Source organism: Mizuhopecten yessoensis, unplaced genomic scaffold (assembly GCF_002113885.1).
Source record: "Mizuhopecten yessoensis strain PY_sf001 unplaced genomic scaffold, ASM211388v2 scaffold716299, whole genome shotgun sequence".
In the NCBI taxonomy this organism is placed as follows: Eukaryota; Metazoa; Mollusca; class Bivalvia; order Pectinida; family Pectinidae; genus Mizuhopecten; species Mizuhopecten yessoensis.
Genome location: NW_018480047.1, coordinates 58,313 through 80,378, shown reverse-complemented (window position 1 = coordinate 80,378; position 22,066 = coordinate 58,313). Strand labels below are relative to the sequence as shown.

The 22,066-nt window shown below is 38.5% G+C and overlaps 1 protein-coding gene across 4 annotated transcripts in view; it reads left to right on the top strand.

Annotated features, from left to right (window-relative positions):
- The window catches only part of LOC110442785 (solute carrier family 23 member 2-like), a 42,335-nt gene that overhangs the window by 4,880 nt on the left and 15,389 nt on the right, over nucleotides 1–22,066 (top strand). For 2 of the 4 annotated variants that reach the window (XM_021486560.1, XM_021486562.1), the window contains exons 2-7: nucleotides 6,796–7,003; nucleotides 13,359–13,516; nucleotides 15,016–15,104; nucleotides 18,141–18,247; nucleotides 20,486–20,667; nucleotides 21,234–21,354. In XM_021486560.1, coding sequence (XP_021342235.1) covers nucleotides 6,796–7,003; nucleotides 13,359–13,516; nucleotides 15,016–15,104; nucleotides 18,141–18,247; nucleotides 20,486–20,667; nucleotides 21,234–21,354 — 865 coding nt within the window. Of the gene's footprint in view, nucleotides 1–1,441; nucleotides 1,541–6,406; nucleotides 6,425–6,795; nucleotides 7,004–13,358; nucleotides 13,517–15,015; nucleotides 15,105–18,140; nucleotides 18,248–20,485; nucleotides 20,668–21,233; nucleotides 21,355–22,066 lie in introns of those variants that run through there. The other 2 variants (XM_021486563.1, XM_021486564.1) reach the window with 2 other exon arrangements.

Below are 22,066 nucleotides of genomic sequence, written 5' to 3'. Positions count from 1 at the left end.
ATTGTCCACAATATTACATATAAACAAGTGGCCCAGGGACCTTAATAGCTCATCTTGTATTTTATTTTCAATTCATAACCTGCTTAGAACCGTGGAATTTTACCGCGTAGTATAAAAAAAATACAAGCTGCAAAGATGGACTAAATCTGTTTTCGTGCTTAAGACACCAAGAGTATGAGAGTATTTTTCATGGCTTACAGTTTCGTATATGGTTATGGGGTTTGGATCTCAACTTGTTGCAGTGTTATGACCCAGGGAGGTAGACGCCATGGGTGGGTCTTGTTCTAGGGACAATTTTGCTAGCATAAATGGGGAAAAGGTTAAGGATTTATTAATTTACATATATTTCCCCTAACAGGACTCACTTATCTGCCCCCTTGTGGGCCACAATATCTATTTACATAGAATCAAATCCCACATGGAAGAGCTTTCTTCATTCCCTCTATTCGTATAGATTGATTTTGTTTTGTTTATGTTGTTAAATGTCATATTATGCTAAGGTCATTTAAGGACGTGTCTCAATGTGTATTGAGTACGCGTCTCTGTGTGCATGAGACAAGGAATGTGCATGCACTTGCCTTTTTGTGATAGCGCGGATCTTATACCGACTTTATAGTGCGAGCTCACTGAAATACTATGCCGAAGCTCGGAGTTAGAGTAAGATTCCAACTATTTGCAATTTATGCAGCAGATTTGTTTTGGTGGATTCCCTGTCCCGAAGGAGAGGGCACAAATGCAAATCCCCAATTCTGAAGGTGGTTCCCACAATAGTCGACTCTTACGAAACATGTAGTGGGTGACTGCATATTCTTTTCGCGTTCCATGACCTGCAGAAAATATTCGTATGGAATGAGAATTTGATTTGTTTTTGTTCTATTTTCGGTATTTGGTCCCGCCCGTTGCCCCGAAAATGTTGTCTTATCCAAAATTGGTTAACACCCTTCATTCGTATTGAAGGAGAAATATTTTATAACGTTTTCTTTTTTCCCCTTTAGGCCTTCGCCCGTCAACCCCAAGTGGGCCATAACTCCATTTATACAAAATTAAATCCCCTTAATCCAAATATGATCTAGAACAAATTTGGTGATAGCCCTTCTATTCAAACAGAAAGAGACTGTTTTTTAAAAGAGTTACTTGTTTCCCCCTATTTGGCTAAACTCCAAGAAAAAAAATAATGAACCCCTCTTCCCCTAATAGGGACCACAATCTCATTTAATGCAAGTTGTGCCGTCTTTCCCCTCAATTTATTCATGATGGTGTATGAATGGGATTGAACTACAGGCTATGCCTATATCAGTTCTCTCCTGCATGCATTTGTATAAATCAGCATATATGTATATAATAATTGAATCATGATCATGTGATGTGAGATAGTGCAATAAAGCGTTTTAAGAACAAAGTATGTTTTACAATTGTTCATTTCCAACTCATCTTGGCATAGGGTATGCGTTGAAGCCGAGACCTACGCTCGGTTTTTCTGCCTGTTCATTCTTGCTTGATGTGGAGCTTGAGGAGTCGCCAAGCTAGAGGTCCTCTTTTAGTAAGTATAATGCCTCTTGTACAATAGGCCTGGTGGTTGAGGTTGGGCCGACTCTTGATAAGGTTGTAGCGGGCCGTGTCCTGAACTTTGCATTTTCAAGTTGTTGTATCATTTTTACAGACTCTGGTATGTCTCGGCCAGGGGACAGAATCTTGCACACAGGGACGGCCGTCCTCAAATGACCATAACTGTTGATAGGACGTTAAACAATACTAAACCAAACCCTGCTGGTTTATAATTATTTAGTAGTTTAAGTTGTTCGATTACATCTTGTTCTGATATATTGATACTATCTAATTGAAAAGGATAGTTATTTACAGTAGGCGGCAGTGGGTCAGGATTAGGAGAGGATGTTGCTATTGAGGCGAAGTAATCGTTTAGTGTATTAGCGTTATCTATAAGATGTTGGAGAGATATACCGTTATGATCAAGAAGAGGAATGTTAGTTGATTTATTATTAAAATTAGATACAGTCTTAGCTATTTTCCACCATTTAGATGGGGGTAAGGATTTATCATTCAGTGATCTCTGTAGTTTTTCAAGATAATCTTTTTTCGTTTTCCTTATGATTTCAATAGTTTCATTTCTAATATTTCTATATTTATTCCAGTGGTATTGACTATTAGTTATTCTGCTTTTCTATGGATCCTATTTTTCTGTCTTAGTTTTAATCTGATTTCATTATTTAACCAAGAGAGCCGCGGTGGCGATGTCGCTGTCTTCGGACGGTGATTTAGAACCGCCTGTAGCTGTGGCGAAGAGGCCAAAGAAAAAACTGGCGGACAAGACAAAGAATCGTTGTCGGAATTATTACTAAAAAACCAGAAAGCATATAATAAATTTATAACCAAAACAATCCCTAAACTTTTGAAGGTGTTTGGTGTTTCAGACACAGACACCGATTCTGAATAAATTATAAATTTGCCAGCAATGAAATCAAATGTGTGTTGTGTAGTTTTTCAAAAAATGTACTCGATGCCTATACCAAGTGTTAAAACCGGTAGTCCCATTAACCCCAGTCTATGTCCAATGTCAAATTGGATAACGCCATCTTCTTGAGTACGGCCATCTCTCTCTCTCATGCATAGGGGCTTGTGAGAGATACTGAATCCACGGTCCATATACATGTATTACATATATCACACACGCTTTGTTTGTTTGTTTGTTTGTTTGATTGATTTTGTTTAACGTCCTATTAACAGCTAAGGTGATTTAAGGACGGCCTCCCCTGTGTGCAAGATGCATGCGTGTAGTGTATGTGTGTGTATTTTGGGAGGCTGCGATATGTTCGTGTTTGTCTCCTTGTGATAGCGCGGAACTGATGCCGACTTTATAGTGCTACCTCACTGGAACATACTGCAGAAGACACCCAGCAGGACGCCCCACCCGGTCACATTATACTGACACACACGCATATATAGATTGAGTATTTGTGCGAAGTCTCTGTGCTATCATGCATGTACACCATGTTTGCAACGTATATGAACATACGTAATTATAATCAAGATTTGTTTAGTTTATATTTCGAGACATCCCCTAAACGTCGAAGTCCGTGTCGGTGTCCGTGGTCCGTGTCAGGCAAAATGGGAGATGTCTATTAATAGCATGGCACAGGTGGGCAGTACGTTGATTCGTCCCACAACTATGGGTCAGACCACAGGGGCTCGCTACAAATGACCGAGACACAAATATGCCATACTAATATGGGGTCCCTGCAGGTAGGGCGTAAGCATTGTACCTGCTGCCCCCATTGCATTATCGTTAGAGGCGACCAAAGTTGAGATCATATCTTTTCTCTTCTTCCTAATGTCTCCCTTGACAATGCCTCACTTTTGGCCTTCAATGAGCGTTCGCCCCTCTGAGGAAGGCTTTGGGTTCTGTCCCCTGGCCGAGACATACCAGAGTCTGTACAAATGGTAGTTTCTACTCCTGCTTAACGCTCAGAAATTTAGGAGTGGGACGACTGGTTCGCCTGTTGTCAGTATAATGTGACCGGTTGGGGTGTCCTGCTGGGTGTCTTCGGCAGTATGTCTCTGTGAGATAGAACTATAAACTGGGCATCAGTTCTGCGCTATCACAATGAGACAAACACGAACATATCATCGCAGCCTCCCAAAACACACACGCATTAACTGCACGCATGCATCTTGCACACAGGGGAGGCCGTCCTTAAATGACCATAGCTGTTGATAGGACGTTTAACAATACTAAACCAAACCAAACCAAACCACCAATATGGGTCCCAGCACACATAAACATACGCGCGTATGTGTGTTGTGACCCACACCGGCATAGCACATTTGTACCCTAGACACCTACAACGAAGCCCCGTGGCCAGACGTAGACGCCCTCGCTGTTTAGAACATGTTGTTATCATAATTAAAAGAATGTCTAAAGTATGAATATGACGACTTGCACATTAATATAAACAAAATGGTATTTACATACATAAATATACTACTAATAAATGGCATTTGATAGTCAATTACCTTTCCATCACTGAATGCGTCCATGTTCAATTTTACAATGTGTGTTATACAACATTACAGTGACCGTTAGACTATCAAGAACAGGTTTAGCTTCGAAGTGACAGACCAGGTAAACAACATTTGTATGACTAACCGGAGTTTTACCCAACCTGTGCCTTATAACGAGAGTAATACCGTAAGACCGTTATGAAAGCACATGCAACTGGAAGTTATGTATTTGTTATTAGCACCCCTTCACCTGGATTTTCACACCTTGGCGAGTTATGTAAGTGCCCCGGGTGTGTAAGACAACGGTCCAGGCACAGGGGCACGCAGCTACTATTAATATTGATCTTGTTTTAGGCTTTCAGCCCCTGGGAACGTTATATCCAGCGAATGAAAGCCTAAAACAAGATCAATATTAATAGTAGTTGCATGCCCCTGTGGTCCAGGTACAGGTACAAAGTGGCTAGGTTTACCTGTCTACGTGACCGTGTCAATAGGTGTATGTCCTATTTTACATGTGTCGATTTTGGGCCGCTTAAAAACACCGAAAACACCATTTCTAAATGAAGAAAATATAGAAAGAAAGATCAATGATATATGTAGCTAAAATATGGAAATATGCTTAAAATTCAAGTTAATTTATTTTAACACGAGGCCGAATTTATTATTAAGCCATTTCTCAATTAACACCAACCATGATTGTCATAGCATTACGTTCGTCCATACAAATGTGCGCAAGCAATGATCGTCCAGGTTTCAATCGTTTGCACATCGTGTGTTCCCACAACTGTATACACAATATAATTTAAACATATTTACATATAGACATACCTGTCAATAGTAAGAAGTATTCTAAGTATTATATTGTGTAATTGGAATATAATATCAATGCAATTTTAGAGGAACCTTCAATAACCTCAAGGACGCTCCAGACCGCCTTCACTCGTACAGTTAGAGAAATATTTTTCTAAATTTTCCCAGTTGGGAGGGGTGGCGCACCATCTATTTATACAAAATAAAGTCTTCTTTCCCCTAAGATGCTCTGGAACTTAGCTCTGAATTAAGTTAAAACCCCTCAGGTGGTAAAGGAGAAAAGGGTTTTAGAAGATTAACCTCTATTTCCCTTAACGGGCCCCGTCCCTCTACTCTCAATAGGGTATACCGGGTTTTTTTTATAACAAAATTGAAACAACTTGGCCAAAAAACGTTCTTGAACAAATCGTTAAATCTCTCCATTTGTTTAGAGGAGGATTTTGAAAATTACCTCCGTACCCCTATTTGGCCCCATCTCTCTGGCCTAGGGGGGCATACCCTCCATTTATACAAAATTGATTAGCCTTTTTGTCCCTGAGCCGTTAAGGCCATATAATCTTAACATACGTTATTTGGAATGGTGTTTGTCGACCAACAAAGGTATACTGACACAATTATGTGTACTCCTCGTAGCGAAATCGTTTTATCATGAATAGAAGTTGTCCGGAAAGAAGGTGATGATATGACATTACTCGCTCCGACAAGTAACTTTTATGCTTAAGTTTTAAACCCGACACACACAAAAATGTCATTTTGTGTCAGAGACGACAAAATTTAACCTCGAAAGACACAATAATTTATCAAAAACCGACGAAAATATTAAGGTATGGTTTAATTTTGTTTAACGTCCCATTAACAGCTAAGGTAATATAAGGACGTGCCTCCATGTGTGTTGTGAAAGCGTACAAGTTTGAATGTGTGCTGGAGTACTTGCCGACTTTAGAGTGCTATCTCACTGAAACACCATGCCGAAGGCACTCAGCACAGCATTCCGCCCGGACACATTATACTGACAACGGATGAACCAGTTGTTGCAATTACCTTCAATGCTGAACGTTAGGAAGCGAACAACTACCATTTTCAGGACTTTGGCATGTTTCCTAGTATGCAGGGGGTTCCCACATTATACGCCTCATACGATGCATGTCGTTGGTAACAGCAGGTTTATTCGCGATCCCCGACCTTCAGGGGTGATTATGATATTTAGAAAAATATGTCCAAATATAAGGTTGAGAGACCTATTTGCCGAATGTAAGAAGACAGACAGATTCACATGTAATGATGAATGAGCAAAACACGGACAGGCATTAAAATGACAGAAATGTTAGTAAAAATAGACGCTGAATTATTAGGAATGAGAAGGTAATGTAATCTTAAAGCATGGTCATGTGTACCCGGATCTAGAATTAAAACACATTTAAGTGTTGTTTGAATATGCATACCTGTGTACATGTCACCTACCTGCACTGAAGTTTTCAACATCTATGTAAAGAGAATATTTGATGTATTAGTTCACCATGCTTCACTGAGGTTTTCACTTTTCACTCGGGGGGGGGGGGGGGGGGGGCATATTGTTAGCCTTATTATTAACACTCAGGTATGATATATTTATTTTTATGTATAAAAGTTAAAAATATAATACCCTACTATGATAAATAATATACTTCACTTTAAAAACGATCCTAAATTAAATCCATACTGTGTTCCACAAAAAGCAACTATTTTTGTGTGCTTTTTCTCTCTTTATCTCTACTTACATTCTATTCGTGTTCATCCACCTGATTGCGATTGTGTCTTGACCCGTACTTGACCCGTACTTGACCCGAATCTACCACTGCAGGGATCTTTCAAAACAAGAGTACAATGACGCGCCTATATAAAATTATCGCTTGGATGATTCAATCCATTATATTAAAGTGTCGGTTTTCCAACGGCTAAGGGTGTTTCATTCATATGTTCATTTTGTAGCGTACTTACAGTCACACAGCTAATTCCTAGCGCTATGGCCGATGTAAAACCCTGCAGGGAACGTGATGCTACTGATCCTGTATTCAGCAATGCACTCGACATCTCCTCTGATGCACCAGGCGTAGAATTTACGGACGTCGCAGAACCACTTCTGTATAATGTTTCTGACCGACCACCGATCCATATGACATTTTTCTTTGCATTTCAGGTAAGTTTCATGTTTACATTTAATCCAAACAAACCGTTAAGATAAACAGCCATAGCAAATTCATCGTGTCTATTTGGTTTGTAAAGTTGTCTTTTTTTTTTTGTGGTTTTTACTCTCCTATGTAAACTACATTCTAATATTTAAATTGTTTTAAAATAAATTTCTTACAAACCTTCCCTAAATTTTTCAAAAGTGTACGAAATGTTTAATTTGGAAAAGATATAATGTGGTTTATAAAGAAGAGTTATATTAACTTTAACGGTGCTTCTTTGAAAATTGCATAAGAAGAAGGTAACGTCACGCTACCATAATTGGTACGCTACGCAAATTGGTACACAGTCAGAAAATGGTATGAACAGTACTTAAAAATTGAATTTGAGCATTTTTCTCTGAAAGTATAACAAAACAGATAGTTATCATCATTTCCACTGAATAGTTTAGTGAAGCGTTCTAGTTATGAAAACAAATGACTTAGAATAAAAAAGGAATCTGAAAATGACCCACCAAGGGAAATCTTTGTCAAGAATCCAAAATCATTCCAGATATTAGATCTGAATTTTTAAATATCACTAAAAAACTGTCAAAATTGTACCAATCGTGTTGCGTGACGTTAGGAACACAATTATGAAAGATAGTGTTAAACAATTTGCTTTTCTACGCCCTTACATTACTTCTCGTTGTTCTAAAACAACCGGAAGCTATTACACTACCCTACTCTTAATTTTAAACCTTCCGATAGATGAGGTTATGAAAACAATTCTACATCGGAAATGGCCTGAACAAATAATAAAAAAAAAATCAATACCGGAGATCCTAGAAGGATCTTGGCACCGAAAATGAAATTATCTTTATGAGATCTACAAAAGATTAGCTTTACCTTACTTTGTCCTTCCTAATGAGAAGCAGTTTTAAATTAGGGATGGTTTCTATAAGGGTCATTGGCATTTTTGATAAAGGGAACAAGGGGAACATGTATAGAACGATTCTTCTAGAACTTATCTAGAAGGATCTATCGGCATTTTATTTTCCGAACCCAAAAGTTAACATGCACAACAAGTGACCAATTGGAACCTATATTTGAAGTTTGAGACAGTTCTCTCCAGTACTTACTCAGTAACAGCGGAAACAAATACTGAAATAAGTAAAAATCCAAGATGGCCGCAAGTCAGCCATTTTGTTTTTAAGATCAGTCCCAAAAGTAAACGTGCACAGTAACGGACAAAAGGAACTTGCATATGAAATTTTATAGAGATCCCCCCAGTACTTTCAGAAAAATATATATTACAATCTTCCACTGTCAAAATCGAAAATGAAAGCTAATCGGTCATTGCTCTTTTTCCGATCAGTCTCAAAAGTAAAACTGCATATGAAATTCGAGACAGCTCCCTCAAGTACTTTCTGAGAAAAAGCAATAGAGATTTAACAGTGTCTTCAGAATACACTGGTCAAACGGCACTGTATTGGTCCGGAAATAGCGATCGCCGAAGCGAGACAGATTATTGAATATCACAGCTTTTATACACAACAGTATTAAGTTTAGATCAAAAGCTACCTCAAGGTGAATTGACTGTTAACATGACTCGATCAAACAGATTAGAGAAAAGAAGAGAAAAGATCGAACTGACAAAGAACTAATGAAGATGGTACAATGGTGGGCGCCAAGATCCCTCTGGGATCACTTGTTCTCACACAGATGGATAATTTCGAGTGCAGTTACTGCTAAAAGAGCTTAACAGAGTTTAGTGAAATAATTGAACATTACATGCAAGACCACCGTTTCGTAGGAAGAACGGTTAAACAAACGAAAAAATGTTCTTATAGTTCCAGAAGTGTCTTATGTATATTCTCTTATGTAAATATATTATACCAAACTCCAGCTTTAGGGAACAAACACTTGATCCACCTTTATGCTCCCCGTTTAGACAAATAAAAAAATATCAACCCAACAGGGACATGCCAATCTGTAACAGCCATATTTGGACCTAAACTAAGGTGTACAGAGTAATTTAATTCGGAGGGTTCCAGGTTCGAACCTCGGTCTGGCCGTTACATTTCCTCTTTCTTCTTATACCCAGGTGTCAATTGCCAAATTATTATTTATTTGTTTTCGGGATCTTTTCTTCGGTAGCAGTGCTTTCGCTAAATTTGTGGAGAAATCACAGAGGCGTTCACGTTGATTAATAACAAGTCTATATAATCAACAACATAATCAGTACATCATTAACATAACAATACAGGACGGGTGTGTGTGGCGCAAATTACAACTTCGCCTACAAATGTCACAACGAACCACGGGGGTCCAATGCGTCGCGTATTGTATACGTAAAACACATACAGTCAATAACGGGTATACGTATCACACATAACGCACGGTTCCTTGGACGGGTTCAACGCAATGGCTATAGCCCACTTCTGACTGTAAAAGGGAGGTAACTCTTGACTCCCTTTCTGAAGGTAGCACACCACCAATGCGGTACGGCCGCTACATATACCGTATATTACATACACATATACAAGTTCTGGAAACGCACACACATATTAAATATAAGGTTTTGAACGCGCACACACACCTCATTCATATTACCAATACAGACACATTTGTCTTGACACCATGGAAGGTGGTATAGGGTCTGGTATGTCTCCGGGGTCAAAGGCTTTGTTGAAGGAGGGAGGAATGTAGCGGAACTGGACTGGGTCGATCGTCGGCGACCAGGTAGCTCAATTGTTTAGAGCGTCCGTCTATAGTTCGGAGGGTTCCGAGTTCTAACCCCTGTGTGGCCGTTGCATTTCTCTTTCCCCTGTTACACATCTAATATACACGAGTGAAATAAGTCAATCATATAAAATGTGATACTAACATGCATGGAACTATGTTCAGAGCTTATCATACAATGACGTCACAAACACGTCAATGTCATACTCCATCGGCCTTCATCTGTTATTTCCGGTAGGATAAAAAAAAATAACTGGAAAATCTTGGAACTGATGTCCGTTGCATTTATCTCTTTGTCGATGCTTTAGGACTGTTTTAATTTCTGTTTTTACCACGGGCACAGCAAGTAAAAATGCGAAGATTTTCTTAGGATCCTTTTTGTCATCAACCAGGTTCTGTTGATATTTCTAACGGGAGATATCTTCCATAAGAACCGGCATTTAAACAATAGTTATACGTGTACATTTATGTTTTCATCATCTAAAATTTCATCGACGTTTGATTTCCATTTGTTGAGAATATGATCGAAATAGTTCATTTCAAACATATTTTATTGACACTGAATAGTCAAAGGGATTGGGCACAACTTTTACAACTTACTAGGCCCCCTCCCATTTTTTCCGAACTTATCTCAATTATTTTTTGTGCCCTGACAGAAGCACGCATAGGATTTTATTTCTTAATGAGAGAGAAATCCGGAGCTGCGCTACCCGATCCACCATATACGTTACGCACAAGTAAAAATATCGACTTTAGTTTTGACTGGAAGAAAATGGCGTCACTGATGCAAAAATTATTTTGTGAATACATTTTTACCAATCGTCCATGATACAAATAATCTACCTACGGGAGACCGGGGCAAGTTTGGCCACCCCTCCTATTTTTTTGTTTTTGAGTTTATATTTATAAAGTTTAAGGATCTTAGCAGTTAAGTTGGCTGGGCATTCCCAAGAAAAAATAGCGAGGAAAACTTTAATGTAAAATAACTAAACAAGAGAAAGTTACTTTTGAGAGGTTAGAAATTGGTTTCGTTTAGTATTGTTTAACGTCCTGTCAACATACATGATCATTTAAGGTCGGCCTCCCCTGTGTGCAAGATGCATGCGTGTAGTGTATGTGTGTGTATTTTGGGAGTCTGCGATATGTTCGTGTTTGTCTCCTTGTTATAGCGCAGAACTGATGCCGACTTTCAGGTGCTATCTCACTAAAACATACTGCCGAAGACACACAGCAGGACACGCCACCCGGTCATATTATACTGACAACGGGCGAACCAGTCGTCCCACTCCTAAATTGCTGAGCGTTAAGGTTCAACAAGCCCCATACAAATACGAATTGTGGGTGCCATGGATTAAGTATTGATTTACATAGTGTTCCAGCCTAGCAAGAAATCGAAATATACATGTCGAAAAATGTAGAAACTACCATTTCTACAGACTCTTGTATGTCTCGGCAAGAGGACAGAACCCAAAGTCTTCCTCACAGGGGCGAGCGCTCAACTAAAGGCCAAAAGTGAGGCATTGTCAAGGGAGACATTAGGAAGAAGAAAGTTGTTCAGAAAGAAGAGAAAAGATAATATCCCTAATTGAGTCGCCTCTTACGATCATTCAATGGGGACAGCAGGTACAATTATTACGCCCTACCTGCAGGGACTGAGAGGTTAGATCGAAAATCACATCATCTTTATAGTTATGCGAACTCTCTGTAAACAGAATTGCTACGTTTTTGACGGTCAAACGTGTAACACTCTGACAGCTTCAAATGCTATACATAAAAGCCAAGCCAAACACTTACTATCAGATTGTTGTACTATAGGAAGTTATTGAAATATCAATTCGGGCCCGGACAGGTTCGGTCCATGTTACCGGGGGAAGTTCGACCGATGCAACACATAAAAAGTCGTAAAATATGACGACCTAAATAAGCCGATTCCAACGGGGTCTTAACCAACCCGAATGTCTGTCCGAACTTACCCTTTGGCGGTGCGTGTTCCACGATCCGATTTTCCGATAGGAAAAGTTGTATAATTCTTCATAAAACGGACGTACTGCCTTATTTCCCAGAACGGATTAATAAAAATGTGGCTTACTGATGTCGGTCTTAAAATCTTATTGAGCTGGTGTTCTTATCTCATTCTGAAAGCAGTATTATCTCAATCTGAATAAGTAAATATCAGAGATCAACAAAAGCAACGCTCATTTTAGGCTTTGCCTTTTCATATTATGGTAGAAATTTCGAAAAGTCAGAGCTATACATGCTACACTACACGTTCACGTGGACGGTCTTTTATGTAATAAAACAACAGTAGTACATGTAGCTCACACGTACACGTAAGGTTGCTAAACCTCTGCAATCGAAAGCGACTTATTGTCATGTAATAATCATACAAGGAAATCGCAGGTAATCGACTAGTAATAATACAATCAATTTTATCATAACAAGCACGTAACCATACATAATTCGTGGATTAAGAGCCCCGGTTGTTCAAACTTCAGACATCAACGTTCCAGCAAATTGCTTTGATTGTCTCCTCATACACTCTTTATTCATCATTGTCTCTGAATTCAATAAAAATAAATAATATTTATTATTAAAATTGTAGAAATTAGAACGACTCGGATGTCGGCGCTCGAAATTAATGATCGAATATGTAAGATTAAAAAATGATTATCAATATATATGACATTTTATCGGTTTTAACTACTCATACAACATGGGTAGTGATTGAATTAATCCAAATATAACTCGACTGGCGGTGTCCGACAACGTGATTTATTTAACTCGACTGGCGGTGTCCGACAACGTGATTTATTTAACTCGACTGGCGGTGTCCGACCACGTGATTTATTTAACTCGACTGGCGGTGTCCGACAACGTGATTTATTTAACTCGACTGGCGGTGTCCGACAACGTGATTTATTTAACTCGACTGGCGGTGTCCGACCACGTGATTTATTTAACTCGACTGGCGGTGTCCGACAACGTGATTTATTTAACTCGACTGGCGGTGTCCGACAACGTGATTTATTTAACTCGACTGGCGGTGTCCGACCACGTGATTTATTTAACTCGACTGGCGGTGTCCGACAACGTGATTTATTTAACTCGACTGGCGGTGTCCGACAACGTGATTTATTTAGCTCTCGCTTCGGTGATCTCTATTTCCCGAAACTTTACAGTGCCGTTTGACCACAGTGGATTATATTTCACGAGTGTGGCTTATATTTTGATATTTAAAGAGTGCGGACAAGCTGCCATCATGAAATTTTAGAGTTTAAGATTGTTAGTGCTATTTCACAGAAAGTACAGGAAGGATATTTCTCCAAGTTCATATGAGGGTTCCCCATGGTCCTTAGTTATGCTTAAATTCTGGGACGGATCAAGGCCAAAAATGAGGTATTGCAAAGCAATTAAGGCACTGCTTTACCCTGACGACTTCTGTTCAATCTTGTTAATAATGAGACACCTTAGTTTCTTACCGAACTTAAGTCATAGCCTCTTATTTCGGTTAATATGTTTTTTGATAAAAATGAGAGAAAAAGACACTGTCCTCGACGTCGTTTCCTTTGGTATTTCTTTATTGGGTCCATGTATCCGCATAACTTTCAACAAAAGTCTATAATTGATTATTATTGTTTGTAGCAAGTGCTGGTGGCTCTCTCGGGGTCTTTAGCCGTATCGTCATTCGTAGCGGACGTCGCATGTGCATCGGAGTTCTCGGACATCAAGACAGACCTCCTCAGCTCTACATTGCTAATGAATGGCGTCACTACTTTGTTGATGGTTACACTCGGGGCGAGGTATGTGTTGTTTCTAGATACGTGCACATGCTGTGTTAATGGACACATTGAGTATGGTTATAATGAATGGCGTACATGGTTCGTTGACTGTCACACTACAGGTCAAGGTTTATTTACTTCTGTGTATGTCTGCTCCCATAAACATATTATTAATATTATAAGTACCCTGTCATAGTCGTTCCCTTGTGGAAGGAAATCGATGTTTCTCTCGTTAAACGGGGTATGCCATTGCCAGTGGCAAGGGGTCATTTCCTCTTGTGTTACTGGGTACGCAAGTAGTTCTGTGATGTTGTTTGATGCTATTAACACGTTTTTGACAATTTGTTGGCTTCGGTGACTTTTCTGTGTTGATGGACCGTAACAATTACGCTCTGTAAAACCTTAAATTAGCAAATAGCGAGCGCACATGGTTCAGTAACCTTTGTGATGATAGTGTAGATCTCGGACGCCTGTGGCGCCCCAGCTAAGAACTTTAGGCAGAGACATATAAAGTAGTATATAAGTCTCTGGCTTTAGGGTAACAAAACGAACAGAATCCCTCCTTAGGACATATGTGCGCGGAATATTCTTCCATGAAAATGAAATTAATGGTTGTTTAAAGAAATTGTATTTTAATTAAGAAAGCTATCAGATATTCCATGTAGGCCTTTTTGTTGTTACTTGTTTACTATTATTTTAACACCCTTGTCAATATATTGCCTGATTCATTAAGGGCAAAATTTTCTCAAGACAAAAATGAAAGAAAAAGGATCTGCTGTGCATAGACATATCTATCAACAAGACAAAGTATTGCAAGGCAATCCATAGACCCCAATGGTGACCGGTAAGAACTTCTATACACAAACCGTACACTTACGTCAGGAAGCATATAGGTCACAGTGAGGTCATAGTGACCTACTTCACTCCGCCACCCCAATTTTTGCTTGAACTATATATATACCACGCATACGATACAAAATTAGCAAATCGTATCCCAGATACAGAGAAAACTGCGAAAACTGGGTTGTCCTTGTCCATTCCCGAATGGGTCATTCATACATTACCCATTCTTATTTATTGAAAAGCGCAGATCACCCTCAATGCATAGTGTAAACCTTTTTTTAAACATTTGTTATTAGATTACATTGACCTTTTTATAATAACAGATCACTAATCTCTATTCGAGACGATGAATGTCTACAATCCTAATCTACGTGAACACCTTGGTATGTTCAAGAAGATATAACTAACCATAGCCACTTTTGCTTTTCAAGTTGACGTTTGTCTGCAACTGTATTCGTTCCGTTGTTTGATGTCATTTCATTTAACATGTTTGTATCTACACTATTTCGCAAGTAATGACCTCTTTTGTGTTGATGTATCGTTAAGAATCCGATAATAATAACATTACTATGAACCGTAAAGAATGTTCTGATGATGATCAACCCCGTGTTAAGCTATTCGTGTTTTCTCATGTAACTAGTTATGATATGGCTATCTAATGAGTGCCTCTATTGCAGGTTGCCGCTTTTTCAGGGAGCAGCCTCCGACTACGTGGTACCTCTCCTTGCCATACAAGTCATCAATAAAGATTTTTGCACGGTGAAAGGTACATTTTAGGTATATAAGTATGGGATAGGGGCTAAACATTTGTCTAGATCTACCGCTCAACACATATAAGTGTACCAAGATAAATCGAAAAACTTTACATCTAGTTGTAGTATGACAATGGGCTTGTGTGGTGAGGAAATAGCCTGTTGCTTGTATATTGCGACTAAAATTTGGCCCCTATACAATTGAGGGTTTTCTTCTTTGTCGTCTACTAAGGGAACTTTTGCTTTTGGCGCACCGAAGAAACCAAAACTGACCTACTAACCCTATTGTAAACCCCTATACAATTGAGGGTTTTCTTCTTTGTCGTCTACTAAGGGAACTTTTGCAGCACCGAAGAAACCAAAGCTGACCTACTAACCCTATTGTAACACTTGGTGACTATATCATTTTTCCCCTCGTTTTTCTAATCTTTGTTTTCGATGTTGTCTCCCTAGGCCCCCGTCATTATAGGACGCGAGCTGTTGTGAGGACGTTAACCCACCAACAAACAAAGTTTCTTACCGCGGTGACACCGGTGCACTCGTCTAAACATAAACTTAAATGTTGCGAGCACTAACACAGTTAGTAACGCGACGCACGTTAATTAGTATATGAATGTTTACATGTTAATGGGACATTGAACCACAATAACTGGTTGCTGATATCATCATTTCATTGAATTCCACGAATATATACACCGCGGGTACGGTACCGTAGTTGTAATTTTGATTGTGTTGAATTCAAAGGATAGGCTTATGAGTTGTTAGGTTTCAGTTAAATTTAGAAAATGTTGGAATTCCACGGGGTAGCTGTCGCAATTTCATTGTGTTGAATTCCATGGAACAGTGCTCTAGCTGTTGAATTTTGAATGTGTTGTTACAGTACTCTATGTATTGCATTTTAAATGTGTTGAATTCCACGGATATATACACCGCCGGGGATTCTAGCTGTTGATTTTGAATGTGTTTGATTCTAAGGATAGTACACCACTGGTATTCCATTTATTGATTTAATATCATACTAAACAAATCCATGTGTTTGTTATTTTTGTTTTACATATATGGATGAGTTACTCCAATTTAGCCCCGCCTATCGCTTCTCTAGAATGTAATGTCACAACTGGCCAATACATAACCTGTAGCCTTATGATAAGTTGTCACTTATAAGATGGTCATGTCAACTTATTACACAGCTACAGGTAACTTATTGTACAGCCATAGGTGATACCTCAACACCCTACTGGTTATAATACAAAAAACACAATGGATGACATCACAGCTATGTTTTAAATAAGTATGAGAAGTTAATACAGCTTTGACAATAAAAATAAACCGTTCATTCTTTCACATAAACAAAATGAAACAAAGTTTTTCGGTGGCGTGATCCAGACACCCGTCTTTATACGGTTTTGGCTGTTGGAAGGAGTAACCGCTTATGCAATGAGACGCGCGTTCCTTCACGTTATGAATATATACATGTTAATGACCCCTATAACCACATTAATGGCGCGCTGGTATTATATTTGCATTTATATTAACACATAAATCAAGATAGTAATAGATAACATGTTTCCTTCGATACACGACTATAAAATGCAATTCAAAGATGATCATGTTTAATGTTTAAACGTGAATATACATGCTATCTTGAATTTTACCAATATACACTGCCTCCAGCACATGAACAGAATAGACAAGTTCCTAAATGACCTTAGCTGTTGATATGATGTTAAACCCTATAAACCAATCCTTCATTCTATGGCTTTCCGTTACTTTTAATAATGTATTCGTTTTTGTTTTGTAATGTTTTACGGCCTATCGACAATCTAAATCATCTAGGATCAAACAACATTCTAACACGATTCGTTTGCAACGCGTGATTTGATTGGATACGGACCATGTTCTAATCTGCGATAGAATCATGATCAATCGTGTTAAGCTCCTCCCATCGCACTTAAGTCACGCCCCGTTTCTAACCAAAACAATACGGCGTCAAGTTTGCCTCTTATTGGCGAAATCCCGCCGATAAGGCTAGTTGGCAACAGAACAGAAACGACCGAAGAAATGCATTTGTTGAATGAATTCAAAAGTACACATCCCTTGTTCTTACCTCCATTTATTACTGAAACGTTCATTCCATCCGTGTGAAGGCAACTATTTAGATCCGAAATCAAACGAAACATTTTACATGTGTCGTATGCATTTGCACAAAACTCTTCACAAATCTATACAAATAATCATCGATTTTGAAGATAAGCACAGATTGGTATGCATACAGACATGGAAATGTAAGAACTTGGTCAATATTAATCCAAATGTGTCGTAAAACTTTGGTAACAGGACGTTCACGAACAATCCAAATATTCCCCCTCGTCAACAGACAGATCGAGCTCTCGGCAGTATGGGCGGAAACTTTGGACCGACTTTTGAAAGCTTCTTTTCGATTGGTCAGTCCGCTGCAGAATGACACGTCGCCAGTTCAGGTCACAAAGTATTTTACTACGTACTTTTGTACAAGGAAATACAATGTTTCTAAACATATTAGCGTAGTTTATTTGTTAAGGTGTGTTATAATGGGGACAGTACGTTGTTTTTCGTGTCTATACTGGCGATTAGAACATGACATTTGGTTTAAACTCTAGACCGATAGTGCAAACCCAAATCTCATGTTATAATCGCCAGTATAGCCACTCAAAACAACGTACTATCCCCTAATAAGAAAATAGACGATCACAAAAAGAAATACAACGTAATGGTTAAAGTATGAAAAAGATGCATCGATAGTAAACGGATTGACTGTAACATATGGAAGAGATCTTTTCAGAATTCATCAATTGTAAATAATCGTACACTAATAATAGCACTGAAACTGTAACAAATATTAGATACCGCTTTTTCACTCACAATATCTACAAAACTGAAAACCATATTGGCTTCTAACATTTTTATTTGAACATGATCTGATGGTGAAACACATCATTCATTACTGTAGTAAGTACTGTATTACAACATATGTACAACATTATTTATATTCACGGCAAACAACTTTGCAGGCCTGGATACAGATGCGAGTATGGACAATACAAGTATACCCATCACAAATGCTACAGGATCCGATATGGAATTGAGGAGACAACTTGCGTTTACCAAATTGCAAGAGGTAAACATTTCGTCAGTAACTGATATCATAATGTTATTTAATGTCACAAACTTAAACTAAGTAAATGTCACAAAATGTTTTCCATGCTTTTTATATCTGTCCGTTAAGGTCTAGAGCATATTCAGGTGTTATATTTAAACAGCACTTACAAACACAATTTACATAAGAGTATTACCAACTCCGCCAATAAATCGGACGTAAAACAGGATCCCGCTGGGAACTACATAGCTGATCGTGTTACTGGTTTTTTTAAATTCAGGATGAATCGTGCCGTGTCGAGGTTTATGGGGTATACATTTGATTGAGTCTCGAGACAAATTTAAGTTACTTCGCTGTTCATATATCAAATTTGTTTCAAAACCCATTGAAAATAATACCCGATTCAATCCTTACATTACAATTCAATGCGATTTTATTTTCAAAATAATGGACTTGTGCGATTCTATGCCAACTTTTTTGTATTGATTAACACGTTAAGACAACAAAAAATGTAAAGACATGTTTATTATAATTAGAAATTAAAAACAATCTACAAAACGGACTTTACCGCACTAATTCGCTGACATTTTCATTCCCTTAATTGGAAAGATTTTGAGAACAAATAACCTTCCAATTCAGTAGTTCAGTAGAAATGAAAATACTGTTCGATATACCAGACAGTACTTTTCCTAAGAGAACAAAAATAAAATTGACAATATTAGAGCAATCAAATATAAAAGATAGAGTAACCTTAGTGATATATTACCAAAATCCTTCGATCACCACATTGTTTTCTACGAGTTTCACCATCAGCAAAATTTCAAGCCTGTGTCTGGAAATTGTTACCTGGACCTTGAAAGGACGCCTACATTGTCATTTTTGCATTCCTTGTCGGTCTTTATAAATATACACCACAATGTATATAAGCTATATATTTAGTTGATGGTCTTTTTTTCTCTCATGTTTAAGACAAAATATACGAATTTTTTTATGCTACTATGACGTACTTAAATGATTTTGGTGTTATCAACGTGGGAACGGAGAGTTGTCGTAGCGTGTATAATACGTTACGTGGGAACGGAGGGTTGTCGTAGCGTGTATAATACGTTTCGTGGGAACGGAGAGTTGTCGTAGCGTTTATAATACGTTACGTGGGAACGGAGCGTTGTCGTAGCGTGTATAATACGTTCCGTGGGAACGGAGAGTTGTCGTAGCGTTTATAATACGTTACGTGGGAACGGAGCTTTGTCGTAGCGTGTATAATACGTTACGTGGGAACGTAGAGTTGTCGTAGCGTGTATAATACGCTACGTGGGAACGGAGAGTTGTCGTAGCGTGTCTAATACGTTACGTGGGAACGGAGAGTTTTCGTAGCGTGTATAATACGTTACGTGGGAACGGCGAGTTGTCGTAGCGTGTATAATACGTAACGTGGGAACGGAGAGTTGTCGTAGAGTGTATAATACGTTACGTGGGAACGGGGAGTTGTCGTAGCGTGTATAATACGATACGTGGGAACGGAGAGGTGTCGTAGCGTGTATAATACGTTAAGTGGGAACGAAGAGTTGTCGTAGCGTGTATAATACGGTACGTGGGAACGGAGAGTTGTCGTAGCCTGTATAATACGTTACGTGGGAACGGCGAGTTGTCGTAGCGTGTATAATACGATACGTGGGAACGGAGAGGTGTCGTAGCGTGTATAATACGTTACGTCGGAACGGAGAGTTGTCGTAGCGTGTCTAATACGTTACGTGGGAACGGAGAGGTGTCGTAGCGTGTATAATACGTTACGTCGGAACGGAGAGTTGTCGTAGCGTGTCTAATACGTTACGTGGGAACGGAGAGTTGTCGTAGCGTGTATAATACGCTTGTCGAGTATGCATTGCGTAGATGGTTCACCATGCTTTTTGTTTTGTTTTTTATTTTTTCAAATTAATTTCAAAACTAGTAACGAATGTGAATACAAAATAAAGTGTAATTTTCTACGGTATATGGACACTTTATATGGTGTTTATTGTGGATGTTCATGGTATTTTTCCATTTAACTTTGTAATTTCTGTTCCTGTTAAACTTCATTATCGACTATGAGTTCCGATACATGTTTCTGTATGTCTGTTTGTCTCTCTCTCTCTATTAAATAAGCAATAAAGCAAGTCATAATTGGAAACCAAATCTCTCTCTCTCTCTCTCTCTCTCTTAATCACAATTGTGTGTGTGATATGTATTCGTTATGATTATTTGTTATTCTTTATCTAACAGTTCCAGGGCTGTTTGATCCTGGTAGGCATTATCCATTGTCTGGTAGGACTTACAGGAATATGTGGTCTCCTTCTCAAATTTATTGGACCCGTCACAATTGTCCCAGCCATCTTACTGAGTGGTATTTTCCTGTCGCGGGCCACCGCGAAGTTCGGCAGAGCTCACTGGGGAATGGCCGCTGTGTAAGTATAATAAACTTATAAAAATTGGCGGTTTTGTCCAATCATTTTTTTTTTAATATTGAAAAGCAAGGCACATTTACTCTGTGGACCTGCACATGATGTGCTAGGTTACATGCGGGATTTATTTGATACATCCAGCAATTGTATTTGCGTTGCAAATTTCCGAGGGGGGATACGGGAAATATACACAAGGTAAAACAACTCTTGTATAGAGGGCACACAAGGTGTTGAAATATTTTCTTGCAAATTACACTTTCAAGGGAATTCATGACAATATGCCCAAATCTCCTTAGTAACATTATCATTCCTTTGACGAATTAAACATTGTGTATTTAAATATGACAACAAATGATGTTAAGGCATATTATCCTGTCCAAACAAAGGCCGACGCATTCATTGAATGTTTTGAAAAAAAAGAGGTATTCAACTTACACAAAAACTTGTATATGGCTGGAATCAATCAGGTATACACATTATGTAATATTTGCTTACTTACAATGCATATTATAAATAATCGTGAACATGGATTTCTTTGTTAACTGAACCTGGATGTTTACTTTGTGTAGAACTGCTGCCACGTCCATCATACTATCTCTCTATATCGGTCACAAGAAGATGCCATTTCCTGCTTGGTCACGAAAGAGAGGCTTTTTCATTTACTGGTACCCGTTCCATCAAGTTTTCTCGGTAATTATTAGCATTATTTTTTGACGCAAGTTTGTTTGTTTGGGTTTTAACGTTCTGGTAAGAGCCGGTGTTAAATGAGGACGGGTTCCTGGGGAAGAAACTGCCTAAAGTTGAAAGTAGATAGCAAAGACAGACAGGAGAGAGAGAAACGAAAAAATCCTAAGTGTTGAAATGTGGACAGAAGACACAGAAGAAAACCCCCGATTCTGCCTCCTCTGATCATGTAGTAGGATACGGCAGGCTTATTCTTTTCCCGAACATGCACGTTTTTTTTAAGGCGCAACTATTAAAATGAACAACGCCTTTTTATGATTTCAACATGTGGAGGATGAATGTACACCATCCTGACAAATACTTTCACATGATTTGGTAGATTGTAATCGAATATATAAACAGTTGTATATTTAACGTGCTTATTCAGGTTTAGGAATACAAACCACACCAACAAACATTAATCAGAAATATTCTAGCATAATCAATAAATCAATGTCTCCTTATTTTTGAATTCAAAACTCAACTAACATATGATGATCATGCCTTTGCTGTTTGTCAATAGACGGCTATCTGTTTCTCTCCGCCTAGTAAGTTTGTTGACATTAAGGTATATATTCTCAGCGCTATCAATCAGTTATAGAGGCACGGTATATGTTCATTATATGAATGACAAAATGGCTTAAACTTGTACGCATTAGTAAAGCATAAACGATTACTG